This window comes from Sturnus vulgaris, chromosome 20 (assembly GCF_052056855.1).
Source record: "Sturnus vulgaris isolate bStuVul1 chromosome 20, bStuVul1.hap1, whole genome shotgun sequence".
Taxonomy (NCBI): Eukaryota; Metazoa; Chordata; class Aves; order Passeriformes; family Sturnidae; genus Sturnus; species Sturnus vulgaris.
In genome coordinates this window covers 1,216,337-1,229,944 of record NC_142262.1, presented here as the reverse complement: position 1 = coordinate 1,229,944, position 13,608 = coordinate 1,216,337, and the positions used below count along the sequence as shown (strand labels likewise).

The following is a 13,608-nucleotide window of genomic DNA, read 5'->3' as shown; positions in this document are numbered from 1 at the left end:
GGGGCTCGGCCACCCTGCGCGGAGGTGGCTCCCGAAGGACACGCTCCATTTCTCAGCCATTTACCACGTTTATCCGCAGCCCCCGCGGACCGCACTCGCCTTCCTGAATTATTTAGGAAGGGTTCGGTGCTCCGAGGCGGTGAGAGCCGTGGTGGGAAGTGTTCCTGCCGGAGCTGGGGGTGTGGGAAGGCAGCGGGGCCACGGCGCAGATTTTGGGGGGTCAATTCCTGCAGACGGTGCTCCAGTGTCCGCAGAATATTGGAGAACATCATTCAGTCCCCATCCCTCCTGTCCCCATCCCTGTCCCACCAGGTTTTCCTTCTCCCCACCCCACAGACAGCAGGGACAGAGGGGACCTGGACATGGTGCCCTGCAGCTTCTGGGGCTGCTAATTCCAGCCCTCTCCTTTGCCGTGCAGAAAACAGTGCTGGACATGATTTTCCTTCTTGGCAGAGGCGGCCCCGCCCCCCTGGTGGGCTGAGACGGGCACGGGGGGCTCAGCCTGGGGCTCTCTCACAGCACCACGGCCCAGGAGACTCTGGGGGGTGCAGCGGGAGCCCCCAAAAAGGAGCTGAGGGAGTTTTCAGCCGAGGCAGAGCCACCTGCCCTTCCCCTGGCTCCAATCCCACTGTGATCACAGGGATAAAACCACCCTGTGGAGCAGGGAATCACTGCCTCGGGGATGCTCAGGGGTGCAGGAGCATCTCACAGCGGCCACATCCCTCCAGCAGCAGAGCCTGGAGCCGTGCCAGCTGCTGTGCCCGTCCTGCCCGTGGCGAGGGAAGAGCTGGGAGGCTCCAAGGGCTGGCACCCAGTGCCCTCCAGCCGTGTGCCCCGTGCTGACCCTGCTGCTGGAACACACCCAGCCTTGCTCCGAGGCTGCCAGGCTGCTCACAGCTCTGGGAGCTGCTGCTCTGCCCTGGGCAAGGGGCACAGGTGGCACGAGGGGGCTGCTGGCCGTGGGCACGCTGTCCCCTGGGCTCAGGTCACAGCTGGAGGGACACGGCTGGAGAAGGGCAGCTCATCCCCATCCAACCCCCTGATAATTGTGCAGCTGCTTTAGCAACTCCCTGACATGGGAAAAAGGGGGTTTAGGGTCATGGGGAGCTCTGGGGATGTGGGGACACCTCCCATAAAGGGTGCAAGGACGTGTGCCCGTGACCCCCGGAGGGCTGGCAAAGGACAGACCTGTCTGGGCCTGGCAGAGCCCAGAGCTCTGGCACTGCTGGCCCACTCCCTGTGCCTCCCTCAGCGGGGATTTGGGGTTCCCTACATGCCCTAAGCCGATTGCAGAGGTGTGGTAACAGGATTAAGGGGGAGGCTGAGGGAGATGCCAACCTGGAGGAGCTGCTCAGCAGAGCTCGGCTCCTGCTCGTGTGACACCGCAGGATTTGCAGAGCTGGAGCTTAAACTGATTTCCTCCCCTTAAGCCTTTGGAAAGGTGAAGCTGCAGGAGGGGCGTGGGCTCTGCCCCCTCATCACCCCACAAAAACCCTGCAGGGCCCCGGAGTGGGCTGGCAGAGGGGTCATGTCCCCACGGTGACCCCCTCAGCCACCCACGTCCTCACACAGGCACTGTGTCACAGCCACCCCACAGCCACCCCTGTGTGTGCCACTGTGTCACACCCCACAGCCACCCCTGTGTGTGCCACTGAGACTTCCAGGTGACCCCACAGCGCCTCAGGGAGCAGCACAGTGACCCCAAACCCCCGCAGGGCCCCCTCAGCACCAGCAGCCACCCATGGCGATAATCCCCGCTGGCAGCAGACACCGCTCGGGGCTCTGGGTGACATCCCTGTGCCTAATCCAAGCTGACCACTGCAGGGCACGGCCAGGGGGGCCACGGCCTCAGCACCCCCTCCCTGGCAGCAGCCAGAACTCCACACAGCCCTATCCCAGAGCAAAGGTGACACCGGTGGGGACAGTCCCTGCACAGGGATGCAGGAGCAGCCCCCGAGCGCTGCCCCCCGAGCGCTGTCCCCTCCTCCTGCTGTCCCCAGCACGGCATTGGTGTCACCTGCAGGCTGCACAGCACTTTTGCCGGTGTCACCCCTCATCCATCTCTGCTGGAGATCTGTGCTGGTGCTTCCTGGTGCCAGGGTGGGGGTAGAGGCCCTGGGAGGGTGATTCCTGGAGCCGGAGGCACTCAGGAAAAGCCCAGGCAGAGATTGGGAGCCTCAAGCCCAGCCAAGGTGACCCTGGCACGGAACGTGGCCAGATCTGTCCTGGCTGGCACTGCCAGCATGACCCCCCTGCTCTGAACGGAGCTGGCAATGCCCACCCAGACCATGGCAGCCCCCAGGACAAACGGAGGGAGGGAGGGAGGGATGGATGGATGGATCCATGTCCTCCTCCCTCACTCCATCCCGCCAGGCCAGGCCGGTGGGACACCCCCACCCTGCTGCCATCTCCCCTTCCTCCTTCCACATCTGTCTCCAGGCCCATACTTATTTATTTATTTGTTAATTAACTGCTGTTTCCATAACAAACGCTCCAGCTTCTCCCAGCCTCCAACAGCCCTGGGGCTGGATTGTTAACTAGGATTTTAATTTGTTAATTAAAAGCAGGATGGCTCCATAACAAGCTCCTCTTCCACAGCCGGGGCTCTCGGCGGGCTCAGCGGGCCATGGGCAGCCTCACCATGCCCGGGTGAGCCCCTCCAGGGATGGGGGACGTGGGGAGGGGGCAGCCTGGCTCCCCCAGCATGAGGAGTGTTGGAAGAAGGCTCAGCACCTCCCTTCTCCCAGCAGGGGTGCTGGGAATGAAGCCACCTTCCCCTCCAATCCCTTCCCCAACCCCTCAGCAGCTCCCAGCCCATGTCCCCAGCCATCAGGGGTCCCAAATCTTGTGACAGACCCTCCTGTGCCCGCTGCAGCAGAGCCAGGGCTGTGCCAGCGTTATCCCCTCATGGACCCCAGCCCAGGACAGGCCTCAGTCCCCATCCCTGTGGCACTGGGGACACAGCCAGGTGCACCCCGCTGACAGCGCGGGTAAGGTAAGGTTTGAAATGCTCCCCGAGCCAGCGGACAAACATCAGCCCTGGCCGGGAAACAGGGATTTATTCAGCCCCACGGCTGGGAACAGAGCAGGGCTGTGTGCCTGCCCATCCCTGCCGCTGGAAAAACCAACATTTCCCTGCCGGGAAACCCCAAACAGTCACACACACACACGGCCGCTTGTGCGTGCCCAGCCCCGAGCCCGGGGGACAGACAAGAAGAGCTTTGTGCTCCGAGCAGCCCCCACGGACCCCCGGAGCCGGCTCTGAGCACACGGACCCCGCAGTCTGATCCCAATCCTGCCCCCAGGGCACGGAACTCCAAACTCGACCGCGTGGAGCTGCCAGGAGCTGGAAGGGACCTGCAGGAAAGGGATGATCCTGGGGGAACAAGGGACAGCCCAGGTGACATCCCCAGGGCCGCCCTGCTGCGGGTGGCACGGACAGATATTGTCCTGCCCAGCCTGTCCCCCCGCAGGACACAGCCCTGGGGATGTTTAAGGAGCTCCAGGCTCTGGACAAAACTCCATCCGCAGCAAACTCCTTCCGACGGCAGAAACCCTCCTGTGCCCGCGATTACGCAGCTCCGCCGTATCTGGGTCACTGCTGTGAGTCACGGACACCCGGAGAGTGACTCAACGCTATTAGAGGGGCCGGATCCTGCGGCTGATTCTCCCGGGAGAGGCTCCAAAACACTGAGGAAGGGAAGGATCGATCACCTCCAGACCCCCCCAGCAGCCGGATGCTCTCCGGGCAGGAGTGGGGGTCAAAGGGCATCCCCCGTCCTGTACTTCAGCCTTTCCCAGCCCTCCCCAGCCGAGCCTGGCGTTTCCCCACACGGATTTGGCAGGGACTGTCTCCACACGCTGCTGCCAAGTGAGGTGGAAGTCCCCAGAGCCCGGAGCCTGTCCCTTGTCACCCACCCCACCGAGTGACACTCAAGCCCGGGGCAGCGCAGCTCAGCTCAGGGCTGGGTTTGGCTCCATGGAACGCGCCGAGTGCATCCTCGAGGAATTCCTGGAAGGACACCACTGTGGAAACTCCTGGGGTCACAGCGGCCATAAAGGGGTGGGGAAGCAAAGCCACCACAGGCCCGCCCTGTGGGAGCACCTGAGATGTCCTTCCTGCCCGGGGCACCCGTGTGCCACCTCCCCCGGCCCCGCAGGATGCTCAGCAGACGGACAGACAAACACACACCAGCCGCTTCCCAGGCTGGCCCCGAGAATCCCAACGAGGCGGCGTTTCCCAACCGAGAAAACGGCGGGGAAAGAAAAACACAAGAGAGAAACCACAAGAAAAACCCCGCTCAGCCCTTCCCAGGGCACTGACGCAATCGGGCGGCCAGCCCCGCGGGATGGAAAATGCTCTGCCAGCTCCCACCCTGCCCGTGCCAGGCGGGATGAAGGCGCTGGTGGCCGGAGTCCCCCTCCCCGCGGCACGGCCCCGAGCCAGCGGGCACCGGGCACTCGCCCATTGACTGGGGTGTTGCCCAGACATCCTTTTTCCTAAGTATTAATTAGTCATTGCATTGCTCACTTGAAACAGAAATAGCTGTAGCATGACAGCGAGCATGAGTTTTCCTTGGAAAAGCTTTTTTTCCAAAGCTTTTCCTCCCCAGACAGCCCCGTTCGCGGATGGGGGAGGAACAGGCAGCCTGGCATTCCCCTTTAGACAGCCCTGAATTTCCAGGGCAGCGCAGCAAACTCTGGTCATCGCATTTATTCACACACTTGTGGCTCTCCCAGCCAGAGGGGCTTTTCCAGCCAACGCCGCGCCAGCGATTCCAGCCTGACGTGAAGCTTATGGGGAGAAGCCAAGCGAGCGAGACTCCCCCGGAGCCCCGGGGGAAGGGCTCCGGCAGCTCCGTGCCCTGCTCCCCGCACGCGTTTTGCTTCCACCGCCCTGCACAGCCCCTGTGCCAGCCCTGGCAGCGAGGAGAGAGAAGACAAGGAGGTGATGAAGGCACCCATCCTCTCCCTCCCCGCCGGGACCGGGTGCCGAGCGCTCCCAGGTGCTCAGCCGGCGGGGAGGGCTCTCCCGAGGGCGGCAGAAACATCCCACCCTAATGAGTTGATTTTATTAGTTTACGAATGCATTGAGAACTCATTATCAAAATAAACATCAGCTCACTCCACCGAGCACGGCAGCACCGCAGCTGGGGCCGCTCCTGCCCCGGGACACCCCGCGGGTCCCGGCACCGATCGGGGGGGCCAGGGCAGAGGTGCCCACCCTGCCAAGCCCCTTCGTGCCACGAGGTTCGCTTCTCCCTTTCACTGGGGGCATTCAGTGGGGTGGGACAGCTCCGAGCTCCTCTCACCCCAACACTTCACCTGGGAGCTGCTTAGTGCTGGAAGTGGCACCGAGAAGCTCCCAGGCCATCCCGGGGTCTCCAACACCTCCGGGAGGGTGGCAGGTCCCCTCGGCGACAGCCAGGGCAGGGGACAGCGCCGAGCCCCTGTGGGCAGGGCTGTGGCACAGCGGGCGCATTGTCCGGCTCGGCAGGACGCGCTCCCTTTGGAAGCAGCAGCTAATCCCATTTCATCCCCCGTCACGGCCATCAGCTGTTTTTCAGGCATGCAGGAGGCGGGGTGCTGAAACCAGAGCTATTGTATCCGCCGGTCCCAGCCCCCTCCATCCATCCATCCATCCATCCATCCATCCATCCATCCATCCATCCATCCCGGCCCCACGCTGGCCGCATCCTGCTCCATCCCCAGCCAGCCCTCCATGGACTGCAGGAGCTGGGGATGCCAGATCCATGCCGGACCCTGTTTGATTCTTAATTCTTAATTTCTGTCTCACTATCACCTCCTTCCGAGCTCTGAGCTTGACCCCTGATAAGCCCAGGCAAGGAGGAGGAGGAGGAGGGGAAGCACCGAGCATCCCACACTGCAGAGACCCATGGGGGAAGCACCCAGCGCTCGATTGCTCCCTGCAGGGGGACACGGGCTCATGGAAAGAACAGAAAAATCCCCATAAACCCCCAGCACTGCCCAGCCCGTGCCCCAGATCCCAGTCAATGAGCTGGGATGTGCTGGAGGGTAGGGGACAGAGGGACAGGTCCCTCCGGCCATCCCGGGAAGAACGCTGTCCCTGCAGCCAGGAACAGAGAGCACGTGTGTGTGTCCCCAGCCTCACTCTTGCCCTGGGGAAATGCTCTCTGGATCCAGTAATTCCCAGTTAAGGGAGTCCAAACCCAGCATTTCCCTTCATCGAGCTGAAGGAGACCCACAAGGGGGGGTCCACACCTCACGACCACCTTTGAGAGCCGGAGTCCTCCCACATTACATTGTGGAATGTCCCTGCTCCCCACAAAGCACAAGAGACACTGCTCCAAGCTACGGGCAGCAGGACCCTGCCTGACATTCCAGCCTTTCCTCAATATTCCAGAGAAACCCCTCCAGGGCGCAGCGATCCCACAGACAAATCCCCATCCCGCTCCCTGCCCTGGCAGGACCTCGGTGCCGCCGTGCACGGAGCCAGGAGGGCTCAAGGTTACAGCCGAGGACTCGCAGGTTGTGGGCTCACCCAGCAGTGCAGAAAGCAATTAGTTACCAGGGCTAAAATTAGCTCAGAGGCTTCTTCTGCTAATGGTCAAACTCATCAAGGCTTCCCCACAGCCGGGGCTTCGGCAGGGAGAGAGGGATGGGAGCCAAAGGAGCAGCTCACGTGTGCCTGGGTCCCCTTCCCTGCGCCACCAGCCAGCCCCATTGTCCCCTTCCCACTGTCCCCACCACCCCCCCTGGCCCGTGCCTCAGTTTCCCCACACTGCCCAGGCTGCAGGGAAGCTCCTGGCGTGCTCAGGGAGCTGCCACGTGTCAGGGTGGGTGTGGGGACAGTGACGGCTGGCAGGGAGGGAGAGACCCAGCACAGGGGACCCCAGCATTCCTGGAATGGCCACCGTGCCATCCCTGTGGCCAGCCGGGATGCCCAGCTGCTGGCACGCAGCAGCAGCTGATCCCGGGGCCTTCAGAGAGTCATGGAATGGTTTGGGTTGGAAGGGGCTTAAAACTCATCTTGTCCCACCCCTGCCATGGGCAGGGACACTTTCCACAGACCAGGCTCGTCCAAGCCCTGTCCAACATGGCCTTGGTCCCCTTCCCCAGCCCATGGTGGTGACACTGATCCACATGGGAAGGTGACACCCCAGAGCATCCAGTCAGTGTCCCTCAAGGATGGCCCCCACGCCCCAAATCTCCATTCCTGGGGGCCCCATCAGAGCAGAGAGACAAAGGGGGCCAGGGACCAGCTGCAGCCCGGGAATGTCCCCTGCCCTCGGCCCCCGTTCCCAGGGATCAGGTTTCCCAGTTCCCAGGCAACCCGAGCCCGGCATGGCTTTCCAGGCAGGCATTCCTGCACCCCCGGGGCTGGGGGCGAGGGAAGGGTGGGGCAGGGGCCACCAAGGGGGCGACTGCCTGCCCGGGGCACAGGCAGGTGCTGGGAGTCAGGCTGGGAGAGGGGCTGGAAGGTGAGGGAGCACTGGGAGAGGGGTGCAGGGTGTACCCAAAAAGCTGGGAGTGGGGGTGGGAAATGCACCCCAAAGATTCGGTCCCCAAACCCACGGAGGGTGCTGAGGGCACTGCCCATGCCAGTGGCATCGCCAGCATGCTCGGGGTGTGAGGGATGCCAAGGGGGGATGAGGGATGCCAAGGGGGTGTGAGGGATGCCAAGGGGGGGTGGGGGATGCCAGGGGGGGTGTGAGGGATGCCAAGGGGGGTGTGAGGGATGCCAAGGGGGTGTGAGGGATGCCAAGGGGGTGTGAGGGATGCCAAGCATGCCAGCACATGGAGGTGTTGCCAGCACATTCCTGCCCGCTGGCCTGGGCAGAGTGATAGGATCCCATCCTGAGTCTGGATCCACCTCCATGGATGGGGGGAACCCCAGATCAGAGCAGCAGCCGTGGGGATGAGGGTGGTCCCTGGCATCACCACCACATCCTGACCCCATGTAGCTCCACTGCACTGGCAAAGAAGCTCCCAGGACACTCCAGTGCCCCAGTTCACAGCACCCTGAGCCATCCCAGCTCCCCAGGGCTGCTGGATCCAAGTCCAAGGCCCAGTGCCATGAGGCACCGGTGGAGCACCAGAGCCACCAGCCCTGGCACGGCCGCGGGCACGGCGGGGGCTCAGCTCGCCCTTCGTTAGCACAATCACATCACCACTGACAGCAGCATATTTCTCCCCGGCCGTTTCTCACCCAGCCACACGCCAGGCACTCGTTAATGAGCTCGGGGCAGTAATGAGGGCTCAGAGGGGAGGGCACCCTCCGCTCACCCACCCGGGCAGCACCCAGCGGGTTCTGCTCCCACAGAACAGAACCCACGCTGCCCCACGGGGCCATTTCACCCCAGGCACTGCCCGTGCTGCTGCTGCAACCAGCACAACCCAAACCAGCTCGTGTAGGGCCTGCAGTAACGTGTGTGTGGCTGGAGCTCATCCCCAGGCAGGAACCAGCCACAGGCACGGGCTGGGGACAAGGACACGGCTCGTGGAGTGGCAGAGGCAGGGTCACCCCTCGTCACATCACCCGCCAGCCTCCCTCCTCCCTCCTCTCGGTTTAATTATCAGCGTTTCCCCAGGTTCTCAAGCAGCCAAGCATCCGCCAGCTCCCTCCTTCCCGCTCTCCTCGAGCTCCTGCTGGGCGGAAATGCCACCGCAGCCCAGTCCCCGCCACTGAGGGACGAGCAGCACTTGACGTTGTCACTCACCCTGGTCCCCGGATGGCACCGGGGCAGGAGCTGCTCAGCCACCGCCAGCTCTCCCTGCCCACCAGTGCCGGCAGCTGGAGGTGGGTACGAGCTCTCATTCCCATCCCACTGGCAGCTCTCATCCTGCCTGTTCTGCTCCTCAGCTGCCACCCCAAACCTTTGGGGACCAGCGCAGTGACAGGCACAGTGACACAGCCTGCCTGGGACTGGACCGTAACCCCCTCCCTTACGGTTATCAGGTCATCAAAATTTCATCATCGCTGTGCCCAGGCACTAATGGCTTCCCAAGCAGCATCAAATTTTAATCTTCCCTTCCTCTCCCCTAAAAGCCACTCTCCTTCCTCAGCCGGAGCCTTGCACGAGGCCACCAGCGAATGTGGCAGCGCTGGCAGGGACAGGAGAGCCAGGGCCATCCCCTCCTGCTCTGATGCCAGCACAGAGGAACCAGCAGCTCTCATCACCAAAGTCCTGGCATGAGCCTGGCACCAGCATCACATCCCCAGGAAGGGCAGGGGCTCATCCTTGCCCCCCTCTTGCCCAGCCCCACAGTACAGACGTGCCCAGGCCCCACACACAGGGACAGAAGATGCTGGAAGTCCCCTGCTGCCATCTCTAATAAGCCTCTTTGGTGGAAGCTGCCCATGGCAGGCCCCTGCCCCAAATCCCGTCTGGAACCTTAAGCTGCCCAAATCCCTCCTGGGACTGGCCGTGGCCGTCTCAATCCCATTAGAGGTGCTGTGCCAGCACGGGGGGTCCCGGGCTGTGCCCCCAGCACTGAATGTGGGGAAACCACATCTGTGGGTGTCAGAAAATCTACAAAGAGTGAGCAGGAGGGGGCTGGGGACCCCCAGACTTCCCCCCCAGCTGTAGGAGAGCCGTTTATTGCCTTGTTCATCAGCCAAAGGGGCCTTCGGTGGTGGGGTGCCCCCAGCCCTGGCACAGCCCCCAGGTCGCACTGCGACAGCTCCCACCCGGGCAGCGCTGCCGGCTGAGCCTTCCCCCAGCTCTGCATTGGGCTCCGGGTAATTAGCGCGAGGCCCCTAATCAATAAGTTATTTTTTGCCACGGGTAATTAATAATTACACAGCACAGACGGGCTGTAATTAAACTTCCATCCTCTCTCTCCGGGGCAGCAAGGGGCCTTTTTTCTTACCAACCACAGGTATGAAAGGGCCTCACCCCATGGCCGGGCAGCCCCTGTGCCCCGGCCGGGGAGGTCTCGCGCTGTCGCCTCCTCCTTCCTTTCCCTTCCCGATTGATCCCATTTTCCTTTGGCTGCCAGAATCAATAGCCCTGGCACAAAGCGCTGCTGCCCCTCCACTGCCAGCTCTGCCTGCCCCACCGCAGTGGGGACAAACCGGAGCCTGGAGGATCCCCGTGCCGGGCTGTCCCCAGCTTCCATCACCGCGCTCCTTGTCCATCCCAGCGGGACTCAGCAGAGAGCGCCGGCACCCCACGGGCACCGCAGCCGGGAGGGAGGTGACCCTGCTGGCGCGTCCCCGGTGCCACCCGCGGCACGTGCCAGGCTTTGGGAATGATCCCTCCAGCACGGCCGGCTCGCCCGTGGCCGCTGCCACGCCGGGGCCGGGCACCGAGCAATGTCACAGCGCCCGCGAGGACGTGACACTCGCCGCAGAGAGCTGCAAAGCTCGGCTCCTGCGCCAGGAGAGAGGAGCAAAGCCCCTTCCCCACCCCTCCAGAGCGATGGGACACAGGCAGCCCCACATCTCCCACCCCACAGCGAGACCCCGGAGCTCCAGGGATAAATGGAAGGAGGTTGGGTCACCCCAGGAGCCCGTCCCGCAGGCAGGGAACAAACGGATCACAGGGGACCCGCCAGCCGGAGACGCCAGCCAGGAGAAGAGAAACTCGGCAAGGGAGTGAATCAATCAAAGAGACCTTCAGAGCTCCCCACACAGGGCCTGCCCGGATAATATACTGCCGCTTTAGATGTTATGTTCTGAACTTAATTACTGAGAAATTATAGCGGTGCTGGGGGAGGCTCAGGGGGAGCGGGAGCACGGGAGCGCACAGGGACTTCTGGCTCCACTTGCTGCCACAAACAAGGGCAAGAAATGTCGTGGGTGAGGACCCCCGGCGCTGCTCTCAGCTGTGCCCCCCCCATTTCCAGTCTGGATCTGCTCAGTCCAAGCGCAGGGACAGAGGCAGCCACGCTGCAGCCCTGCCAGCCGGGAGCCTCCTCTCTGGGCCCGCAGGGATCTTCACAGCAGGGGAAGGGGACCACAGGGTCCCCCTGGCCCCTCTGAACCCCAGCTGCACCCCAAAGGGCCACAAACTGTTTTTACATCCCTGTGGGGTAGCGGAGCAGCTAAAAGCAGCCTGTGCTGTGCCCGAGCCCTCAAAGGGTGAGGAGCAGAGAGGGGCTCACGCTGCCTGGCAGCCCTGCAGCCCCCAAGGGTTGTTGGGGTGCAGTGGGAGCCCCAGGCACCCACAGGGGCTCCCCAGCTCCCTACCAGCTCGTACCAGCGGCTGGAAGTCGACGGGACCAACATCAGGGTATGAGCTGCTCCCCCAAACTTGCACCCCGGGTTTTGTGACACAACGGGGGTACCCGTGGAGGGGGGGGGGGAAATGGGTGACGCTTACCCCTCGGGGGTGCTCAGCCTCCCGAAGGTGGCCCAGCACAGACTCTACATCATGCTCAGAGCAACACGTTCCCCCCATCCCCAGCCTGAGGGCAGTTTTGGGGAAGGGGGAGGCAGAGCAGAGCCGTGCTGCTCGTCCCCCTGAACCACCACGGACACCGCGCTGCACCCAGCACCGGCGGGCCCTGAGTCCTGGCTCCGGGGAGGCTTTGCGAATATCACGGATGCTGCTCTTCCCCCGGTAGGAGCTCCGGAGCCTCCTCGCTCCCACCCCCCGGCTGGCACACCGATCTCCCAGCCCAGGGCAGCAATAGGCTCGGTTAAGGGGTGCAGCGCGGGGACCCCCTCATCTCTCCTGGTCCATCTCCCGCCGCCCCCCGCATCCTCTTACCTTGGGCGCCGGCTCCCGGGGGGCCGGGCAGGGCGAGCACGGCGAAGCAGAGCAGCCCCCAGCTCCGGAGCCGGGCCATGGCTCTGCTGAGACAAGCTGGGGGGATTGCGGGGAGCAGAACTTCCCCGACTTTATAATCCGGGCGGCTCCAGCGCAGGGATCCCCGCAGCAGCGCTGCTCAGGGAGAGGCGAAGGCGCCGGGGTGAAGGGCTCCTCGTGGGGCTGGGGGCGGTCCGCAGGCAGCTCCCCACCATCGGCAGCTTCCCCGGGGACGTGCGGAGCCGGGACCACCAAATCCGGAGCGGAGCCGGCAGCCGAGCCCCTCCCCGAGCGCTGCGCCCCGCGTCAGGGAAGGGGACGGGAAGCGCAGGGCGCCGCGCCCCCGGCCCCTCCTGCCCGCCCGGGCTCCATGGGGGCCGAGCGAAAAGTTTGGGGGCGGGGGGCGGCCCCTCCCCAGCGCTCAGCTCTTGCCTAGGGACATCCCCTCCTAGGCGGCTCCGGGCGACAGTGAGAGGGTTCGTCCCCAGCGGGGAACGGGAGAAAGTGCGGCAGCTGCGGGCGGCGGCGCGGGGTCCCGCTCGGAGCCGCCGGCGGTGCGCGGCGGGCGGGTTGGCGGCTCCGCGCCGACCCCTCTCGGAGCTCCGGCCGCTGCTGCTCCTCCTGCGCTGTGCGGCGGCGGAGTGAGCGGCGGCGGCGGCGGAGCCGGGGGCAGCCCGAGCCGGGGAGGCGGGGAGACGGCGCGGCCCCGAGCGCTACCCAGCGGCCGCGGAGGGAGCGGGCGCGTCCCCACCGGCCGCCCCCGGTTCGTGAGGAGCGGGCGGGTCCCCCCCCCGCCTCGGCTCCTGGTGTCCCCGCTGTGGAAACAGAGGCTCCTGTCTGCAGCTCCCACCCTAACCCACCCCTCGCTGCTCCAGTCCCTCCGACAGCGCTCAGAGCATCAGCGCTCGACCCCTGCCAAGGGGACACAGCGCATCCCCCAGGTAGCTCCGAGGCAGAACTCAATGACTCAGGATTACCAAAACAAACGTTTTAGGGCTCTCAAAAACAAACCCAAAAAATCCTTTAACCCCAGGGATGACCCAGCAGCACCTGTCTGACAACACACCACCTCATCAGGCCCGATCCTGCAATTCCTCAAGCCCAGAGCTCCCATCCTTCAAAGATGTCTGTGCTTTCTGCTAGCACAGTGCCTTGCATTAGGTGGGGGAAAGCAGCTCAGTCACGGCTGCTATCAAGCATTAACACCCAAGGACCTGCACCATCTGCACAGGAGGAAATATCCATCCGGAATTCTGGATCAGCCTTCTGAGCACACACACACGGCACCTCTGAGCCAAGGGACCTGCAAGGATCAGGGTGAAACGAAAGCATGAGCAGATTAGCCTGGAGGCAGCCCCGGCAGTGCCGGGTCACACCAGGGCAGGGACGGAGGGAACATTCTCCCACAGGCATTGACACAACCGCGTGTGACAATGCCCGGGCCCCGGTGTGCGTTTCCACTGCAATGTAACACTCACGTGTAAATCCTGCACAGTCCTCGGGGGGACAACGCCTGTGTGCACGTTGTGTATTTGGAGAGCCACTGCCAAATTTCCCATCGACCTCTCGAGGAGAGTCTGAACAATAACCCAGCTCTTGCCCACCCCGGCATTAATCAGCTCCGTGGCTGGCATTCTCAACCGAGATGACGGGATCAATGTGCTGTGGGAGGCAGCAATCCTGGCTCACCCCTCAGGGAGGTGTTTCCCGCTGCTGGCTGGAACAAGCAAAGGGAGAGGCTGCCCTGCCAGGGCTGAGCTCAGCCCCCATCGGGGGTTCAGACCCGTTCCCCAGGCACCTACACACGTGCTGCAACCACAAAAACACTCAGCACGCTCCCAGGCCTCTGCAGGATCAGGGCTTTGTTCCA

The 13,608-nt window shown here is 63.7% G+C and overlaps 1 protein-coding gene across 2 annotated transcripts in view; it reads right to left on the bottom strand.

The window, feature by feature from the left end:
- SDK2 (sidekick cell adhesion molecule 2) overlaps window positions 1-11,976 on the bottom strand; it is a 44,288-nt gene extending 32,312 nt beyond the window's left edge. Inside the window, exon 1 of one of the 2 annotated variants that reach the window (XM_088176439.1) lies at window positions 11,700-11,976. In XM_088176439.1, coding sequence (XP_088032565.1) covers window positions 11,700-11,778 — 79 coding nt within the window. In that variant the 5' untranslated portion in view covers window positions 11,779-11,976. The remainder of the gene's footprint in view (window positions 1-11,699) is intronic. The other variant, XM_014887449.2, reaches the window with a different exon arrangement.
- Window positions 11,977-13,608: the final 1,632 nt, after the last annotated feature.